This window comes from Chiloscyllium punctatum, chromosome 6 (assembly GCF_047496795.1).
Source record: "Chiloscyllium punctatum isolate Juve2018m chromosome 6, sChiPun1.3, whole genome shotgun sequence".
Taxonomy (NCBI): Eukaryota; Metazoa; Chordata; class Chondrichthyes; order Orectolobiformes; family Hemiscylliidae; genus Chiloscyllium; species Chiloscyllium punctatum.
In genome coordinates this window covers 84,271,598-84,290,898 of record NC_092744.1, presented here as the reverse complement: position 1 = coordinate 84,290,898, position 19,301 = coordinate 84,271,598, and the positions used below count along the sequence as shown (strand labels likewise).

General features: G+C 45.0%; 1 protein-coding gene across 1 annotated transcript in view; it reads right to left on the bottom strand.

Moving 5' to 3' along the window:
- atg4b (autophagy related 4B, cysteine peptidase) overlaps positions 1–19,296 on the bottom strand; it is a 78,009-nt gene extending 58,713 nt beyond the window's left edge. The window contains exon 1 of the mRNA XM_072573147.1: positions 19,195–19,296. Coding sequence (XP_072429248.1) covers positions 19,195–19,204 — 10 coding nt within the window. The 5' untranslated portion in view covers positions 19,205–19,296. The remainder of the gene's footprint in view (positions 1–19,194) is intronic.
- Between the last annotated feature and the right edge of the window lie 5 nt (positions 19,297–19,301).

Here is a 19,301-nt window from a genome sequence, read left to right as displayed (position 1 = left end):
TAATTGCACAATGGTCAGAACCATCATGACTCCTCAGGCACTGAAGCAGTCCATATTCAAACATAAAACCATGACAATATTCAGGCTAGGGCTGAAAAGTGGCAAGTAACATTCATGCCACACAATAGCAGGTAATGATCATTTTGAAGAGGAGACAATCTAACAGCTGACCCTTGATTCAATGGTATTACTATCACAGAATCCCCTATCAACATCCTGAGGTTACTACTGACCAGAAGCTTAATTGGACTCGCCATACAAATAGTGGCTACAAGAGCAGGTCAGAAGCTAGGAATACTGCGGCGGGCAACCCAGTCCCCAAACCCTGTCCATCATCTACAAGGCACAAGTCAGGGGTGTGACGAAATATTTGCCATTTGCCTGATGAGTATAGTTCCAACAACACAAGAAGCCTGACACCATCCAGGACAAAGCAGCCCACTTGATTGGCACCACATCGACAAACATCTAATTCACCCACCACCATTGCTTAGTCACAACAGTGTACACTATCTACAAGATACAGAAGTTCACCAATAACCACTTCCATCCAGAATACATGGGAACACCACCATCTGCAGGCTCCCCTTCAAGCTACTCACCACACTGATTTGGAAATGTTCCTTTGGGTTTATTTAGTCAAATCCTGGAATTCCCTAACATCGTTGTTGGTCTACCTACAGCATGTACATTCAAGGTGGCAGCTCACCACCACCTTCTCAAGGGCAACAAGGAACAGGCAATAAATGCTGATCAGCCAATGCTCGTATTCAATGAATGAACACAAAATTTACAATAGTGATTAAATGTCTTTGCACTTCACTTTAAAAGGGTACTTCATTGGTGACAAGCACTTTGGGTCAATCTCATGCTGTGAAGTGTGCCACAGAAATCCTTTCTTGCTTCTCAAGTAATTTTAAATCAACTGCTACATTACCTGCATTGCTTACCTCCCTGTGATTTACTGTTCAAACTAGGCTTCCCATATCATGATTATGTTCTTGAGACAGCATCAGGGATATACAGCTGCATAAACAGTAATTATCATTCACCATTAATAGCTTCATAAATTAGTACACAAAAACTACACCATGGAGTTTTCCACCCGCAGTAAATGTTGTGACTGCAATTACTCTCAATTTTTTTTTTGCTGCTTTTCTTTTTCTAATTGGCAATTTACACAAGCAAAAATACCGAATTCCACGAAGAAATTATAGCAAAAGAAACAGATTTTGAGATAGTTCCTTATCCCCAAGCCTGCCCAGTTTACAATCTTTCAGATATTTGTTGCTTTTTCAATAGTACAGGGGGACTCCTGTCTAAACCAGTTGCACTTCACGAAGCACTCAGCTCCCACTTAATCACATTGGATTCCTTGCAATGTGGCCCTATAACAGAAGCCTTGAGAATTCACTTCTATGCTGACAATTCACCATGTGATGCCCAAGTGACAGTAAGTACAACTCTCAACATTAAGTACCTACTATCTAGAGACCTGTACATCAGATTGGAAACAGATATCCATAATCTGAATCATTGAGGTTACAGCTAAGATCAGAAACCATAGTCCTCAATGTCGACTTGCAATTCATGACCAGACTATTGGTACAGTATGGTCATTAATGGTACACATTATTGCAACAGGCTCAGTACAGTTTTACTTTCCCATTTTGTTCAAAAGCTTTAAAACCAAGTAATAAAATTCCAGGCTTAAATACAAGTTACTTTTATGCTTGACAAAAGCTACAAACATCTTACAATAATCTCACTTTAAAACAGTCAAAAGGTGAGGAACTACTGAGAGTGAGCTTCCTCAATGAACAAACCATACACTGCAGAGCCTCCTAAACTGCATCCTATCATACTTTAATCTTCCTCTCAAACCTCCAAACAGATGGTTCAATTTTTGTGATGCTTAGAGTTTCAAATAATTTGGTGCCTGAATAATCACAGAATGTTGCAAAATAATTAGTTCATAACTTTTATTCCTTGTGCAATTAATAGGCAAGGATAATACATAAATTGCAATCTTATTCAAAGTCAAACAAATCTAAACCCAATTAGTGCAGAACCCTATGAAACAAACTGCAATCCTTCCATCAGCATCACCTGCTACAAAGTGAACATCTCACTTCCAGTCCATTGTGCTCATTAAATGAGGCATATCTGCACTGGCAGAAGAGAACCATTTCAACTCCTAGCACCATAGTATCCACATTAAGTGCTTCTAACTCAGGTACAGCACTGCAAGTGTCAGATCCCGTTATATTTATAAGCACATCCCAGTGTGACATACATCTATTACCCAAAGTTTTATTTTCAAATATTTAAAAGATTCTTGGTGCAGCTTGTACTCATATTTAGGAAAAGTAAGGTTTTGAAGTTCTCTCTTGGCTGGTATAGGTGAAAAGGTCTCGAACATGTGCAACACTCCTCTGCTAAAAATGTAATCAATTGATCAAAAATCCCCTGAAAAATTATTCCTCAAGCTGTTATGATATTAATTGATCTACTATTTTTTGATCAAATCTGACTAACTCATGATGGAAGATTCTGCACATGCCAACGCTATGCCACCTCCCTGAAGCCAATATAGTTATGGATTCAAATATCAGCTTCAATACCAAGTTTGAGGGGGACTGAAGTCTTTATGTAAAATGTTAACAAAGTTACTCACACACAAGAATATTTCAGTTGGCAATTTTAATCACCCAACTGTAATGTGTTTCAAATTTCAGTGATGTTGAAACCCTCATTTAGTAAACATATAGATCTTTCTGGAAAAGCGTTTCGACATTTATATGCAAATTTGCAGAGGTCGAATTACAGTGACTGATCTATCTAATCAGAGAACAACGGTATTGCAGTTAGTGAAATTAGTACAAATGTATATAATACTTTTAATGTAACAAAGCATTTCATACTAAATTTAAAGTGTGACTATAAGCTAATTGCATTGCACAAATTTGAATGTTATTTATACAAATGGGGCATGCAGAAATCACAAACTAGATGGTTACATTTTTAATGTAGCAGATCTATCAGATATTACCAATTTCTTACAGCAAGTCACGAACACACATATCTGTCTGATATGGTACAAATCAAGAGTATTCAAAACATGATGACGCTCCTCAGAATGGAACCTGGTGTAAAAGTAAAATTTAATTGCACTTCCAGTAAATTTCAATTGGAAATGCTTTTGCTCCCTGGCTGTATATTTGACACGGCACCTAGTTTGTAAGACTATTACAGGGTTATCAAGTAGATCATGCTGCATGGAGACAAGTTAAATCTTATGAATTCTGTAAATTATGGTCAGCATAGTCCGATAGAACAGTACAGCAAAGGAACAAGTCCTTCAGCCCACAATGTCTGTGACAACCATATGCCATTCTAAACTAATCCCATCTGCATGCATTTGGTCCATATCCCTCTGTTCCCTCTCTGGCCACATATCTAAATGCCTCCTAAATATTGCTATCCTCCCTGCTTCTACCACCTCCCCTGGTAGTGTGGTCCAGGCATCTATCACCCTCTGTAAAATAATTGCCTTGCATATCTCCTTTCAACTTTCCTCCTTTCACCTTAAGCCTATCAACCCCAGCATTTGACATTTCTCCCCTATCTGTGCCTCTCACAATTTTATACACTTCTATCAGGTTGTCTCTCAAGCAAAAAAACAATACAAGTTTTCTCAACCTCTCCTTATAGCTAATACACTCCAATCCAGCCAACATCCTGCTAAATCTCTTCTGCACTACCTTCAAAGCCTCCACGTGCTTCCTATAATGTGGCGATCAGAACCCCACACAATACTCCTAAAGTTTTATATACAGCTGCTTCATGACTTGCTAAATTTTATACTCAGTGTCCTGACAGATGCCATATTGCCTTCTTTATCACGTTTTCTGTTTATGCTACCACTATCAGGGAGCTGTGGAACTTGTACCCCAAGATCCCTCTACATATTAATGCTCCTAGTGGCAGGACCTTTGACTGTATACTTTCCTCTTACATTTTGGGAGGTCAAATGCATCATCTCACATTTGTCCAGATTAAAATCCATCTGCCATTTCTCGACCCAACTCTCCAACTGATTATTTTTTCCTGCTGTATCCCTTTGATAACCTTCCTCACTACCCACAACTCCAATTTTCATATCTTCTGCAAACTTACTAATCAGACCACCTTTAGTAAGAGATTCCCATCACTGATCCAAATGGAACACTAATGGGTACAGACCTCATTGGAAAAACAGCCACCTTCAAAGTCCAAGATAATTTTGTATCCAACTTGGATACACATGACTTGGATCTCACATGACTTAAGCTTCTGGACCAGCCTACCATGAGGAAACGCATGACATGTTTTAATAAAGCCCACATAGACACCATTCACTGCCCTACCTTCAATCATTTTTGTCACTTCCTCAAAAAACTGTGACAATGCTATGGCTTTAAGAGGTGTATTTTGTCCTGGCTTCTTTTAAGAGAGAAATTGAACGAGGTGAAGAGCAGTCTCTGGCAACATAAACAACCTCTGAGGATTTGGGTTTTTTTTAAAAGAGGGAACAATGGGAGCAGCCTGAGTGAGTGCGATCAAGCTCTCACAGATCAATGTTAGTTAGTTAGTTAGCTTTCAGTAGTGCTGTTGTTTTGGGCTTGAAGAAATGGAAGCTATCCTTACCTCTCTTGATTACAGCCAAAAGTTGGGAGTTCTCTTCCTAGATTGCTGGATTACTTGCAAGAAAAAATCTGTTCTCTGAATTTGCCTACTTACCAAAGGGTGTGCTTATAAAATGTTACTATATTGGGTCAGTTAATTCATTACTGTACCTATTATTCTGTTAAGTTTTCAAATAAGTTATCCTAAGTTCTTCCTTATTTTGGTGTCTTTTAATCCAGTGTTTGAATAAATTGTGTTTTGCTTAATGTCAAGAAGTTTGACAGTTGAATTGCATCTGGAACACAGCACTTGACTTTGCTTTAAAATAAGAAAAAATGTTAGGATCCTGCATTTCGACTTTCTACCTAACTCCCTAAATTTCCTTTGCAGAACTTCACCTCTCTTCCTGCCCATGTCGTTAGTACCAGCATGGACCAAGACCTCTGGCTGTTCAGAAGGACCTCTCCTTCCAGACTGTCCCGGGTCCACTCGGACATTCTTGATCCTGGCCATCGGCTGAAATATTTTAGAAGTTTTATCTTTTTTTTTTAAAATAAATTATTAATGTGACGTTGATGTCACTGGCTCAGTCAGCAGTCATTGCCCAATCTTATTTGCATTCAAAATGGTGGCAGTGAACTGCTTTTCTGAATTGTTACAGTCCACGGGAAATAGGTACACCGAAAGTGATATCACAGGATTTTCACACAGCAATAGTTAAGTTATATTTCCAAGTGAAGATGGTGTGTGGTTTGGAGAGGAACTTGCAAGAGGTGGTACTCCCATGGAACTGCCTCCCTTGACCTTCCCTACCATGATTGTTAGGTGAATGGTCTATAACTCCCTGGACATCATATGCTTCCCCCCCCCCCTTCTTAAATATATGAAGATGAGCTACATAGTAATTCTCTAGTACTGCGTCTTTTTTATTGAATTAATAAATGAGTAGCAATGCCTCTTTCCTAGCTTCTTTTAAAATATTTGGAACATTCAGAACAGTTAGTCCTGATTTGATCAGTTCACTAGTTGATTTAAAGCTTCCCCTTCTTGAAAATAATTTTGACTGCACATATTTCTTTACTTATGTAACCATTCAGCATGTCTACCAATCTTCCTAGTAAATATTCTATTATATATTTATGCCATTGCTCGGTTGTTACCTGTGATCTTACTCATCTATCCCTATTGGTCATATTCCCAGACTCTTTTTATATATTGATAGGCCTGTAAACAATATTATTTTGGTGGACATTCTAAACGCTAGCTTAATTTGAAGGTTTCCTTTTTGCTTTCCTAACTTTATTTTTACTCCCCTCCCAATTTTTTTGTTCTGTTATCCTGTACTCTTCTGCTGTCAATGTACCAGAAGAAAGTGAGGACTTCAGATGCTGGAGATCAGAGTCAAGAGTGTGGTGCTGGAAAAGCACAGATCAGGCAGCATCCGAGGTGCAGGAGAATCGACATTTTGGGTACTCCCGATGAATAAATGCCCGAAACATCGATTCTCCTGCTCCTCAGATGCTGCCTGACCTGCTGTGCTTTTCCAGCACCACACTCTCGACTGCTGTCAATGTATGCCTCTTACTTAGCCCTCCATTATTCTTTACACTTCTGTTCATCCATTTCAAGTATTCACTTGTTGCAGTCTTATATGTTTGTTTAGAAAGGATTCCATCCTCCAGAAACAAACTGAAATATAGCTGCTACAACCATTTAGGTTTTATTACAATTCAAAGTTAAATAATGGCAAAATTCTGAAGTGCAAAGTTATTCATCACATCACTTTCTGCGCTAGTTATAGTTCACAAGGCATTCCTTGGATATAACAACCAATATCTCCACTCAGCACTGCTAATTTTGATTTGCTTATCTAGCTAAGTCCTCTAACGCCTGTTCATTAACCACTCTCCGCTCCAATCCTCACTACCTTTCCATTTTATCTTGGCAACGCAGGAACAGCAGTAGGCCACTCAGCCCCTTCAGCATATTCCACCATTCAATAAGATCATGGTTGACCTGTGGTCTAACCCCATATACCTGTATCTGCCTTTGACTCATATCCCTTAATACTTTGGCTTAATAAAAAGATGTCAATCTCAGATTTAAAATGAACTGATCCAGAACCCATTTGTGGATCAGAGTTCCAAACGTCTCACACCATGTGTGTGTAGAAATGCTCCCTAATCTCTCTCCTGAATGGCCTGGCCCTGTCAGCCAATGGGCTGAGTAGAGGCAGATGGAGTTTAATTCAGATAAATGCGAGGTGCTGCATTTTGGGAAAGCAAATCTTAGCAGGACTTATGCACTTAATGGTAAGGTCCGAGGGAGTGTTGCTGAACAAAGAGACATTGGAGTGCAGGTTCATAGCTCCTTGAAAGTGGAGTCACAGGTAGACAGGATAGTGAAGGCGGCATTTGGTATGCTTTCCTTTATTGATCAGAGTATGGAGTACAGGAGTTGGAAGGTCATGTTGGTTAGCCACTGTTGGAATATTGTGTGCAATTCTGGTCTCCTTCCTATCGGAAAGATGTTGTGAAACTTGAAAGGGTTCAGAAAAGATTTACAAGGATGTTGCCAGGGTAGGAGGATTTGAGCTATAGAGAGAGGCTGAACAAGCTGGGCTGTTTTCCCTGGAGTGTCGGAGGCTGAGGGGTGACCTTATAGAGGTTTACAAAATTATGAGGGGCATGGATAGGGTAAATAGGCCAAGTCTTTTTCCTGTGGTCGGGGAGTCCAGAACTGGAGGGCATAGGTTTAGGGTGAGAGGGGAAAGATATAAAAGAGACCTAAGGGGCAATTTTTCACACAGAGGATGGTACATGTATGGAATGAGCTGCCAGAGGAAGTGGTGGAGGCTGGTACAATTGCAACATTTAAGAGGCATTTGGATGGGTATATGAATAGGAAGGGTTTGGAGGGATATGGGCCGGGTGCTGGCAGGTGGGACTAGATTGGGTTGGGATATCTGGTCGGCATGGATGGGTTGGACCGAAGGGTCCGTTTCCATGCTGTATATCTGTATGACTCTATGGCCCCTGATTGTAGAATCCCTAACCATTTATCTTCAATCAACCTTTCTTTTCTTGTTAGAATCTCAAAGACTTTGATAGATCACCACTTAAAACTTCTAAATTTGAAAAAATAAGCCTAAATTTGTGGATTCACTCCTCATAACTCCTGAGGTTAAGGTAACATTCTTATAAATCTACATTGTATTCCCTCCAATTGTTCCTAAGGTACGATGTCCCAATCTATTTAGTATTCCAAGTGGGGTCTAACCTATATATATATATATATAGAAATATATAACTGCAGCATAACTTCTGCATCCTTATGATCAAATCCAGAGATATAAAGGTCAGAATTCCATTAACTTTCTTGATTATTTTTTGTTCTTGAACTATTCTCTCAAGTGCTACTTTTCACATCTCTATTTTTCTTAATGACCTATGTGAGAGTATCAAAACATTTGAGTTTGTGATTTTATACTATGTTCTGAGAGCCCAAGTAAGCTAACACTTTTTTAAAATTCAAATCAGGGGATATTGGCATCAGTGGCTGGGCCAACGTTTATTGCCCATCCATACTGCCCTTGAGAAGCTGGTGGTGAGCTACCTTTTGAACCACTGCATTCCATTTGGTGTCAGTAAACATACAATGCTGTTAGGAAGGAAATTCCAGGATTTTGAAGGAGCAGTGATGTATTCCCAAATCAGGGTGGTGTATCACATTGAGGAGAACTAGCAGGAGGCGGTACTGTCATGTATCTGCTGTCTTTGCTCTTCTGGTGTGCAGTGATCATGGGTTCAGAAGGTGCTGTTTAAGGAGCCTTTGTGTGTTACTGCAGTGCATCTGCCATCGTGCACTGGTGTTGGAGAGTATGCGCATGGGGTCAATTAAGTGGATTGCTTTATCCACTACGCTTTCAAGCTTCTGGAATATCTTTGGAGTAATACCCGGCCAGAAAAATGAGGAACATTCCATCGAACCCCTAATTTATCCCTTGCAGATGGTGTTTAATCTTCTGTGGGGTCAGGTGGTATTTTATTCGTTGCAGGATTCCTAGCCTTTTCTTATTCTTCTAACCACAGTATTTATGTGGCTAGCTGCTGTCCAAAGTCCAATTCTCAACGGCAACACTCAGTTCTAAACCAAAAATGAAGAAAATAGTGATGGCCTCAATACTCCCATCTGCCACGTTCTTGCTTGATTACCAATTTGTCGAGATTCTCCTGAAAATGTTATATATTGTCCTTACAACTAATTTCCCCAAGTTCCACAAACCAACCTGTTCCAGAAGCTGCTATGCATGCATTTCATAGGTCTCCAGTACAATCTTCCTTATAGGTGCATACTGCAGCAGAAAAAGTTAGAGGGAACATCGCTCACAATACATTCTGGCTTAGCTCTGCATCATCTGCAAGATTAGAAATATTACAGGTGGTTCACACATCCAAGTCATTGATTCTTCCCGGTATCCCACTGGCCATAGTCTGCCACTACGAGAATGACCTATTTATTCTTGTTGTTTCTGTAGTCAATTCTCAATCTGTGCCAGTACATTACCTGCTTACCATGTACCTTAATTCTGCTGACCAACGTCCTGTGGGAGACCTTACCAAGAGACTTCTGAAAATTCAGACATAAAATGGATAAAGGAAAATCAATGTGTCAGTAATATTTTCAAAACAAAGTCCACCACAATTTGCCATTTGCAATGACTTGGAACTTCCATGCTGCTATACTCAGATTATTTTTACCCAAATGCTCATTTATCACATCCTTTATGTGAGATTCTAGCCTTCAGCCTACTACTGATGTAAGATCAATAGGTCTTCAATTCCTTTTCTCCTCTTGCTCCTTAAATATTGGGATGACATTTGAAATCTGCAAGATCCATTCCAGAATCAGTGGAATTTTGGAAGATGATTACCAATGCATCAACAATCTCTATAGCTACCTACTTCAACACTCTGGGATGTAGACAGTTTCCCAGGACTTATCAACTACCACCACAGTAAATTTGCAGCACAAGCTTCTTATTCATTTTCTTTGACATCTTATTTTCCCTAGTCACTTGGATTTCTAGGATACTTCTTGTATCCCTCCTCAGTGAAAACTCGATACAAAGTAGACATTTAGCCAGTCTGCCATTTTTCTACTCCCTTTTACAAATGCTCCTGACTCTGCTTTTAATAGACTCACATTTGTCTCAGCCAAATGTTTCCTTTTTTTTAATAAAGATTTTAGTCAATTATGTTTTTTGCTAGACTGTATTCTATTCTATCGTTCCTTATTTGTTTCTTGATCCTTCTTTACTGCATTACAAAAACTTCCCAATCCTCATTTCTGTCCCAATTATATGCTTTTTCTTTTAACCTTACGTAATCCTTACCTTAGCTATGAATGACTGACCTTGAGTTTCTGCACTTTGAAGGAATGTATACTTGCTGTAGGCTATGTAATAGTTCTTCAAAGACTGTTGATTGCTGTTGTAAGTCATGCCTTTTAATGTATTTTCCCACCTCATCCAACTTTGTGCCTCACACTTTCATTATTTCCCTACTTCAAATTTAAGACAATTGATTTAGATTAAACCACCTCACTTTCAAACAATGTAAAATCCTATCATGTAGTTACTCATCCTTACAGTTTCCTTCACAGAAATTAGTCCTTTTCCACTACATAATGCTAAATCCAAAATAGCCTATCCTCCAGTATGCTCTACGAGATTTGCTCCAGTAAACCTCCCCAAGACAATCTAGAAGCTTTGGTGCTCATTTGATTGACATCACCCGTAGTTACTTAGTTTCACATGCTGCAAGCTTCTCTCATCTCCAGATTTATACCGTGCCCCATAATATCGCTATTTGATGGCCTATAAACAACTCCAACAAAAGTCTGCTGCCCTTTGCTGTATAATAGTTCTATGCAAACAGATTCCTCACACTGTTCTTCCAATCCAAAGTCCCCCTTCACTGATGTACTAATCCAATTTCTTATGATCAGCATTTCACCTCCTTTCCCCCCTGGTTTATTCTTCAGAAACAGAATATCCTGAAATACTCAGTTTCCAATTCGGTTCACCTGTCATGACATGACAAGTATATCGAACAAATTCTCCCTCATTGTACTTTTAAACCATCTATCTTTTTGCAAATGCTACACATGCCTTCAGGTAAAGCCCTCTTCACTTTTTTTTAAAAACATTAGTCTTCATTCCAGGCACACAATGTTTGGCTTCTCCTAACTTCTAGTCTCCATCACAGCTTTTCGACTTTCTGTTCGCAGCTTAACTCCTTTCCGATTTGAGTGACCTCCGAGATTCCCATCCCAAAATAAACTAGAGAACATTTAATCAAATCCCTCATAACAGATTATTCGCTGAAGTTGAAAGTTGATGACAAATTATTGACTAGTTAAGAAATTGTGTGGTAGATACTCAATTTGTTGGATGTGATTAGTGGTACTGCACAGGTATATGAGTTGGTCCTAAACTATTCAAGAAACATGTTAGTGTTTTAGATGACAGTCTCGAAAGCCATCTATTGAAATTTGCCAATTGCACCAACATAATTGGTATAATAAGCATTATAGATGACAGCATACAATCAAGATATTAACAGATTACATGAAAGAAATAAATTGGACAAATCATTACTAAGTAAATATAAAAATTATTTACTTTATATTTAAAAGGGAATAGAATGAAGTACTTTCCAAATGGTGAAATGCTGGGAACAACTGAGAGCCAGAAGTCTCAGAGGGCCCACATACTTTTTTTTATAATAGATATTTTTATTGAAAATTTAACATTTTTACAAGTTTACAAATTTAAAAAACCCAAGTATAAACATTAATATACAATTAAATCTTAAATAAATAACCAAAATTTATCAAACAAAAAAAACCAAAGAGGAAAAAAAACAAAACTCAACTAACTACTAATCTAACCTACAACTAACCAGAGTGTATAATTAAGTCTCTTACATTATTCAAAGAAGAGGAAAAAAAAACGACAGATAACACAGAAATTGGGTAGTGAGATACATACTCGGAACGTATTAACATCAAATCGTAATAAAACCCGTATTCATGCGGGATTCTTCTCCCAAGGGGCCCCGGATGGCCAGGTCCCCACATACATTTATAAAAAATTGTAAATGCAGTCAGAAATTAATTAAAAAGGGCAAATGGAATGCTGGCCATTTTTCTTGAGGAACAGAATGCAAGTGACCATTATTAAGCAATAATTATTAAAAGTCCTAGTTAGACCATAGCTGACATCCTGAAAACAGTTCTGTCCATGAAAGATATATTGATCTTGAAGGGAGAAAAAAAATTTACCAGAATGGCCTGTGGACTTCAAAGGTTAAATGAGAGTTTACATAAATTCCTTAGAATTCATTATATTAATTGAAGTTTTCAGTAAATTAAGTAGAACAGATAGAGCATTTACAGCAGAACTCTTTCCATTGGTTGGGGAATCTAAGAAGCATAATCCAAATTTCAGGGGATTATGAAACATTTCTGTCCATGTAGATTTATAAAATTCTGGAATTTGCAAATTGCAGCTACTGCAAGATTACAGAGTTTTAAAGCTCTGATTGATAGAGTTACATTTGCAAAATAGACTTGGGGCAAAAGGAAGTACATAGAACTAGCTCAGGGAATACAGAGGAGACAGCAGTGTACTGGTAATATTACTGTGCCAGCAATCCAAAAGCCCAGGTTTATGATCTGAGGACTCATTCAAATATTGAAGCTGGTGTAATTTGAATTAAATCAAATCTGGAATTTAAAGCTAGTAATAGTGCTAAGAAACTAGCAACCGTTGTTTAACAAAAAACACCTGGCTCATGAAGGTCCTGCAGAGAAGGAAATCCAGATTCCTCTCGGTCTGGTTGACATGACTCCAGACCTACCGAAATGCTGCTGATTCTTAACTGCCCTTTGAAATGGCTGAGCAATCACTCATTTCTACCAAACAGACTGCAGTAGTGTAAGGCAGCAAGCTGATCAGCACCATGATCGAATGGCAGAGCAGACTCAATGGGCCGAATGGCCTAACACTGCTCCTATATCTTAAGAACTTTCCAAGGGCATTTTGAGATGATCAACAAATTCTCATCAGCAATGCCCACATCCAATGAAAGAATAAAAAAAGTGTAGGAGGCATAAAGAGCTTAAATGACCTACTCCTATGGATGTGCCAGCAATTAAAAGAGCAGGCAGCTTGAGAAACTCCTTGCCCTCAAATTCGAGGCAGGCTGCTGGGAAGAGACCAAGGTGAACAGGTTTACAGAATATAGAAGGCAAAATCAGATATGGAAGGAAAAAAAGCACACCATTTTTGGACTCTGTAGCTAACTTAAATGACAACAGCTACCTACATTTCACCATAATATTTATACCTAAGATCAGGAGCTACTATATTCTTTAAATGGGAAGTTTATACACAGATCATCAGAAAAATAGAGATCCAAAAAAATTGAAACTTTTGTGGAAATTTTGCTTGATATTAACATTGAAACACAGAAAATAGGAGATGTAAGCCATCTGGCCCTTTGAGTTTGCTCTGCCATTCATTATGATCATGGCTAATCATCCAACTCAATAGGATGGCTTTCCCCTGATATCCTCTCATTCCTTTAGCCCCTCGTGTTACATCTATCCCCTTCTTGAAGTCATACAATGTTTTGGCTTTGACTGGTTTCTGGGGGAGTGAATTCCATAGGCTCACCACTCTCTGGGTGAAGAAATTTCTTCTAATCTCAGTTCCTAAACTGTTTACCCTGTATCCTTCAACTGTGATGCCTGGTTCTGGACTCCTACCCCAGTTGTGAACATCCTTCCTGCATCTACCTTGTCAGGATTTTATAGGTTTCTATAAGACCCCCTTCATTCTTCTGAACTCCAGTGAATATAGTATTAACCAACTTACCCTTTCCTCATACATCAGTCCCACCGTCCCAAGAATCAACGGTAAACCTCTGTTGCACTACATCTATCGCAAGAACATCTTTCCTCGAATAAGTTAACAGAAGTGGCACACAATATTCCAGGTGTGGTCTCATCAAGACACTGCATAATTGTAGCAAGACATCCCTGCTCCTGTACTCTAATCCTCTCCTTAATGGAGGCCAACATACCATTTGCCTTCTTTACTACACCTGCATGCTTACTTTCAGTGACTGGTGCACAAGTACACCCAAATCATATTGCATATTCCCCTCTCTCAATTTATAGCCAAATAATAATGCCTTCCTGTTTTTGCTGCATCTGCCACAGGTTTGCCCATTCACTCAGCTTGTCCAAATCACAATGCGGCATCTCTGCATCCTCCTCACAGCTCCCCTTTCACCCAGCTTCTGTTGAAAGCAGGAGCATAAAGCAAATGGTTCCTGTCAGTGGCATTTGCCATTTCAACATCCGGGAGCAACTTCTGGGGGGTAGGGATTCTACCTGTTCGTCAGATTCACCTGACTACAGCTATATCTACAGAAATGTTCAGCTGCTAAGCAGCCTGTATTGTGGGAGAAAGCGAGGACTGCAGATACTGGAGATCAGAATAGAGAGTGGGGTGCTGGAAAACCACAGGTCAGGCAGCATTCGAGGAGAAGGAGAATCGACGTTTCAGGCAAGAGCCCTTCATTAGCCCTTCCTGATGGAGGACTCTTGCCCGAAACGTCGATTCTCCTGCTCCTCGGATGTTGCCTGATATGCTATGCTTTTCTAGCACCCACTCTTGAGCCTGTACTGTAGGTCAGCAAGAAAACTTAAATTTGATCCATTTTGCTATGAAAAGCCTCCACTACACAAACTGCGTGCTAAAAACCCAGGTGGCTCTTTGGTAGCGTAAAATAAAGCCTAACCACAACGCCTGGAGGAAGAACACCTCATCTTCCACCTTGGGACCCTGCAACCACATAGGATTAATGTGGATTTCACCGGTTTTCCCATTTCCCTCACACCTTACCCCAGTCCCAAGCCTCCAACTTGGCACCTGCTTCTTGCCATCAGCTTTCCCACCCTCCTCTCCGACCTATCACCTTCTCCCCCACCTTCATGTACCTATTGCATTCCCAACTACCTTGCCCCCAGCCCCAGCCCCACCCCCACCCACCCCCTCCCATTTATCTCTCAGCCCCTTGTCCCCAAGCCTCATTCCTGATGAAGGGCTTATGCCCAAAATGCCGATTGTCCTGCTCCTCAGATGCTGCCTGACCTGCTGTGCTTTTCCAGCACCCCACTCTCGGTTATAAGGATTTGTATGTCTCCTTGGCATATAGTAGTAAGGATATCTAAACCCATTTTTCATACATCATCCAATCTTGGACGATGGACAAGCAATCAGAAAATAGTCAATGCAAGGGCTGTGAGAGAGAGAGAGAGCACGAATGGGTGTTTTCATGTGCAAGTACGGACATAGTAAAGATAACATTTAAAGTTGAAGGAGATGGTCTAATGATTAACCTCGGCAGGAACTGGAACAATACATGGGGGAGTATTCAAGTGGAAGAGTCACAATTCGAAATTAGAGAATGAAAAGAAGAAAATTCACCAAAGTCGTTCACAATAGAAAGCATGAATATCAGCAATCTTCAGCAAAGTCTCAAGAAAACAACTGCCACAAAGAACTTGCGCTTAATCTAAAGCTGGAGGCTTCCCCTGAACTGAGGCCCACCATATTGCTTTTGTTCGGTCTTTGCTCCTTATTAATTCATCTTCTCTCAAGTAAACATAGATAATACATGGATATTGCCTCAAGGCCATATGCCTGTCAGCTTTGTACATGTGCTGCTTCTAATTTTTTGGATGCATCTGGGCTGCCACAGCCATTGAGGCAAGGAATGTATTTTTTTCCCCCTATAAACAATAAATGAATTATAAGCACTGTTCACCACAAAGAGGAAGGCAGGAGGAGGGGACTAAATCAAACCAGAGCTGGAGGGAGAAAATAATGAACCCCAACACTCATGGTGCCCACATCTCGAAATAAGGAACATTTCATAACTATTATTACACACCTCTACAGTAAGTGGAATTTGAATCAAAGCTCAGTCCAAACTCATATGTGCCACAATAGAGCCTAAAACTTTTGGGTTTTTTTTAATTTAACCAATTTTTTTTATAATCAACTGGTTCAGAGATGTTATTACACACCTCTGAAGCCAGTGGGATTTGAATACAAGCCTTAGAGTCCAGCAGTAGCCCTTAAGGAGCATTTCATTTTTATGTTTTAATCAGCCCATTCAAGTATGTTATTACACAACTCTGGAGGAGGTGGGACTGGAACTCAGACCTCCCAGTACAGGAGTATGGGTGCTACCACTGCACCACAATTGCCCTTAAGGAGCATCTCAAAGTACGCTGCATCATTCACACCATTTGATACAAGAACCAGACTAATTACATCAACCTTAGGAGGTTTATTAACTTTAAGGAGATAACACAAGCTGAATCATAACGTGTCCGAGAAACAAGTCATGTCTACAGACCCTAAAGATTTGCTCATCTCACAGACTGCTCTGAGCAAGATAGCTGTCCAAGCAAAACTTTTAACTGGAGCTATTCTAGTGTCAAAAGCATTCTGAGGGGGAGGGGGGGGGAGAAGAGGGGGGAGGGGGGGGGAGAAGAGAGGGGAGGGGGGGGGGGGGAAGAGAGGAGGGAGGGGGGGGGGAGAGAGGGGAGGGGGGGAGGAGAGAGGGGGGGAGGCGGGGGGGGGGGGGGGGGAGGTGGGGGGGAAGGAGGACCGGGGGGGGGGGGGAGGACCGGGGGGGGGAGGAGGACCGGGGGGGGGAGGAGGACCGGGGGGGGGGAGGGAGGAGGACCGGGGGGGGGGAGGAGGACCGGGGGGAGGGGAGGAGGAACGGGGGGGGGGGGGGGAGGAACGGGGGGGGGGGGGGGAGGAACGGGGGGAGGGGGGAGGAACGGGGGGAGGGGGGAGGAACGGGGGGAGGGGGGAGGAACGGGGGGAGGGGAGGAACGGGGGGAGGGGAGGAACGGGGGGAGGGGAGGAACGGGGGGGGGGTGAAACGGGGGGGGGGGGGTGGAACGGGGGGAGAAAACAGGGGCGGGGGGGGAGAAAACAGGGGCGGGGGGGGAGAAAACGGGGGTGAGGTGGGGGGGGAAACGGGGGTGAGGTGGGGGGGGAAACGGGGGTGAGGTGGGGGGGGAAACGGGAGTGAGGTGGGGGGGGGAAAACGGGGGTGAGGTGGGGGGGGGAAAACGGGGGTGAGGTGGGAGGGGGGAAAACGGGGGTGAGGTGGGGGGGGGGAAAACGGGGGTGAGGTGGGGGGGGAAAAACGGGGGTGAGGTGGGGGGGGGAAAACGGGGGTGAGGTGGGGGGGGGAAACGGGGGTGAGGTGGGGGGGGGAAACGGGGGTGAGGTGGGGGGGGGGGAAACGGGGGTGAGGTGGGGGGGGGGGAAACGGGGGTGGGAGGGGGGAAACGGGGGTGCGAGGGGAGGGGGGAAACGGGGGTGCGAGGGGAGGGGGGAAACGGGGGTGGGAGGGGAGGGGGGAAACGGGGGTGGGAGGGGAGGGGGGAAACGGGGGTGGGAGGGGAGGGGGGAAACGGGGGTGGGAGGGGAGGGGGGAAACGGGGGTGGGAGGGGAGGGGGGAAACGGGGGTGGGAGGGGAGGGGGGAAACGGGGGTGGGAGGAACGGAGGTGGGCGGAATGGGGGCATGGGGGTGGAACGGGGGGGAACTGGGGGTGGAACGGGGGGGAACTGGGGGTGGGAACGGGGGGGAACTGGGGCATCGGGACTTGGCCGTGGGACGGGGCGGGCGGGGGGGGGGGGGTGAAGAGAGACGGGGAGTGACAGTGTGGGGGGTGGGATTGTGTGATGGGGAAGTCGGGGTGGGGGGGGTTGGGGGTGAGAGACGCGGTGGGGGGTGTGTGTGACGGGGGGGGGGGGGAAGAGGGGCGAGACAGGGTGGGCGGGGGCGAGACAGGGTGGGCGGGGGCGGGATGTTGACGGGGGGGGGGACGGGGGGGAATGGGGGGGGGGGGAAGAACGGGGAGGGGGGTGGGGGGGAAGAACGGGGGGAAGGGGGGGGGGAAGGGGGGGAGGGGGAAGGGGGGGAGGGGGGGAGGAGGGGGGGGAGGAAGGGGGGGAGGGGGAGGGGGGGAGAGTGTGACAGGGCGGGGGGGGGGTAGTGTGACAGGGCGGGGGGGGGTAGTGTGACAGGGCGGGGGGGGGTAGTGTGACAGGGCGGGGGGGGTAGTGTGACAGGGCGGGGGCGGTAGTGTGACAGGGCGGGGGCGGTAGTGTGACAGGGCGGGGGCGGTAGTGTGACAGGGCGGGGGGGGTAGTGTGACAGGGCGGGGGGGGAAGAGTGTGACAGGGTTGGGGGGGGGGGGAAGAGTGTGACAGGGTTGGGGGGGGGGGAAGAGTGTGACGGGGGGGGGGGGGGGGGGGAGTGTGACAGGGTGGGGGGGGGAGTGCGACAGGGTGGGGGGGGGGGGAGTGCGACAGGGTTGGGTGGGGGGGGGGGGGGGGGGAGTGCGACAGGGTGGGGGGCGGGGGGAGTGCGACAGGGTGGGGGGGGAGTGCGACAGGGTGGGGAGTGCGACAGGGTGGGGGGAGGGTGTGACAGGGTGGGGGGAGGGTGTGACAGGGTGGGGGGAGGGTGAGACAGGGTGGGGGGGTGATGGGTGAGACAGGGTGGGGGGGTGATGGGTGAGACAGGGTTGGGGGGTGATGGGTGACAGGGGTGGGGGGGGGTGACGGGGTGGGGGGGGGTGACAGGGTGGGGGGGGGGGGGTGACAGGGTGGGGGGGGGAGGTGACAGGGTGGGGGGGGGAGGTGACCAGGTGGGGGGGGGAGGTGACCGGGTGGGGGGGGGAGGTGACCGGGTGGGGGGGGGGAGGTGACCGGGTGGGGGGGGTGTGTGACAGGGTGGGGGGGGTGTGTGACAGGGTGGGGGGGGGTGTGTGACAGGGTGGGGGGGGTGTGTGACAGGGTGGGGGGGGGGTGTGTGACAGGGTGGGGGGGGGTGTGTGACAGGGTGGGGGGGGGTGTGTGACAGGGTGGGGGGGGGTGTGTGACAGGGTGGGGGGGTGTGTGACAGGGTGGGGGGGTGTGTGACAGGGTGGGGGGGTGTGTGACAGGGTGGGGGGGGGTGTGACAGGGTGGGGGGGCGATGGGTGAGACAGGGTGGGGGGGGGTGACAGGGTTGGGGGGTGACAGGGTGGGGGGGGTGACAGGGTGGGGGTTGAAGGCAAGGTGGGCGTGGGAAGAGGCTGAGGCGAAAGCAGGGCGGAGGGGCTTCGGTGAGGGGAGTGGACTGGGGAGTAGAGTAGAGCAGGACTGAAGAGAAGGTGGTCCAGACAGAGGGAGGATGGGAAAAGACAGCACCCAACAGAATGAGAGGGAAATGGGAACCAGGCCCAGCTCTCCGGGATCTATCTGAGAGGGCGGGGAAGCTGCGGGAGTTGGGAAGCGGTCTGGCAGGGAAACCCAATGCCCAGGCTGACCTACTGAGGAATGCCCCCATTGTGAAAGGCCCAGGCCTACCTGCATCCATTGTGCACCATCCACTGTCACGAAACCTGGCATCCACCCCGCACCGCTGATTGACAGCAGCCACCGACCAATCGGCTCACAGCGCTGCGGGCAACGCC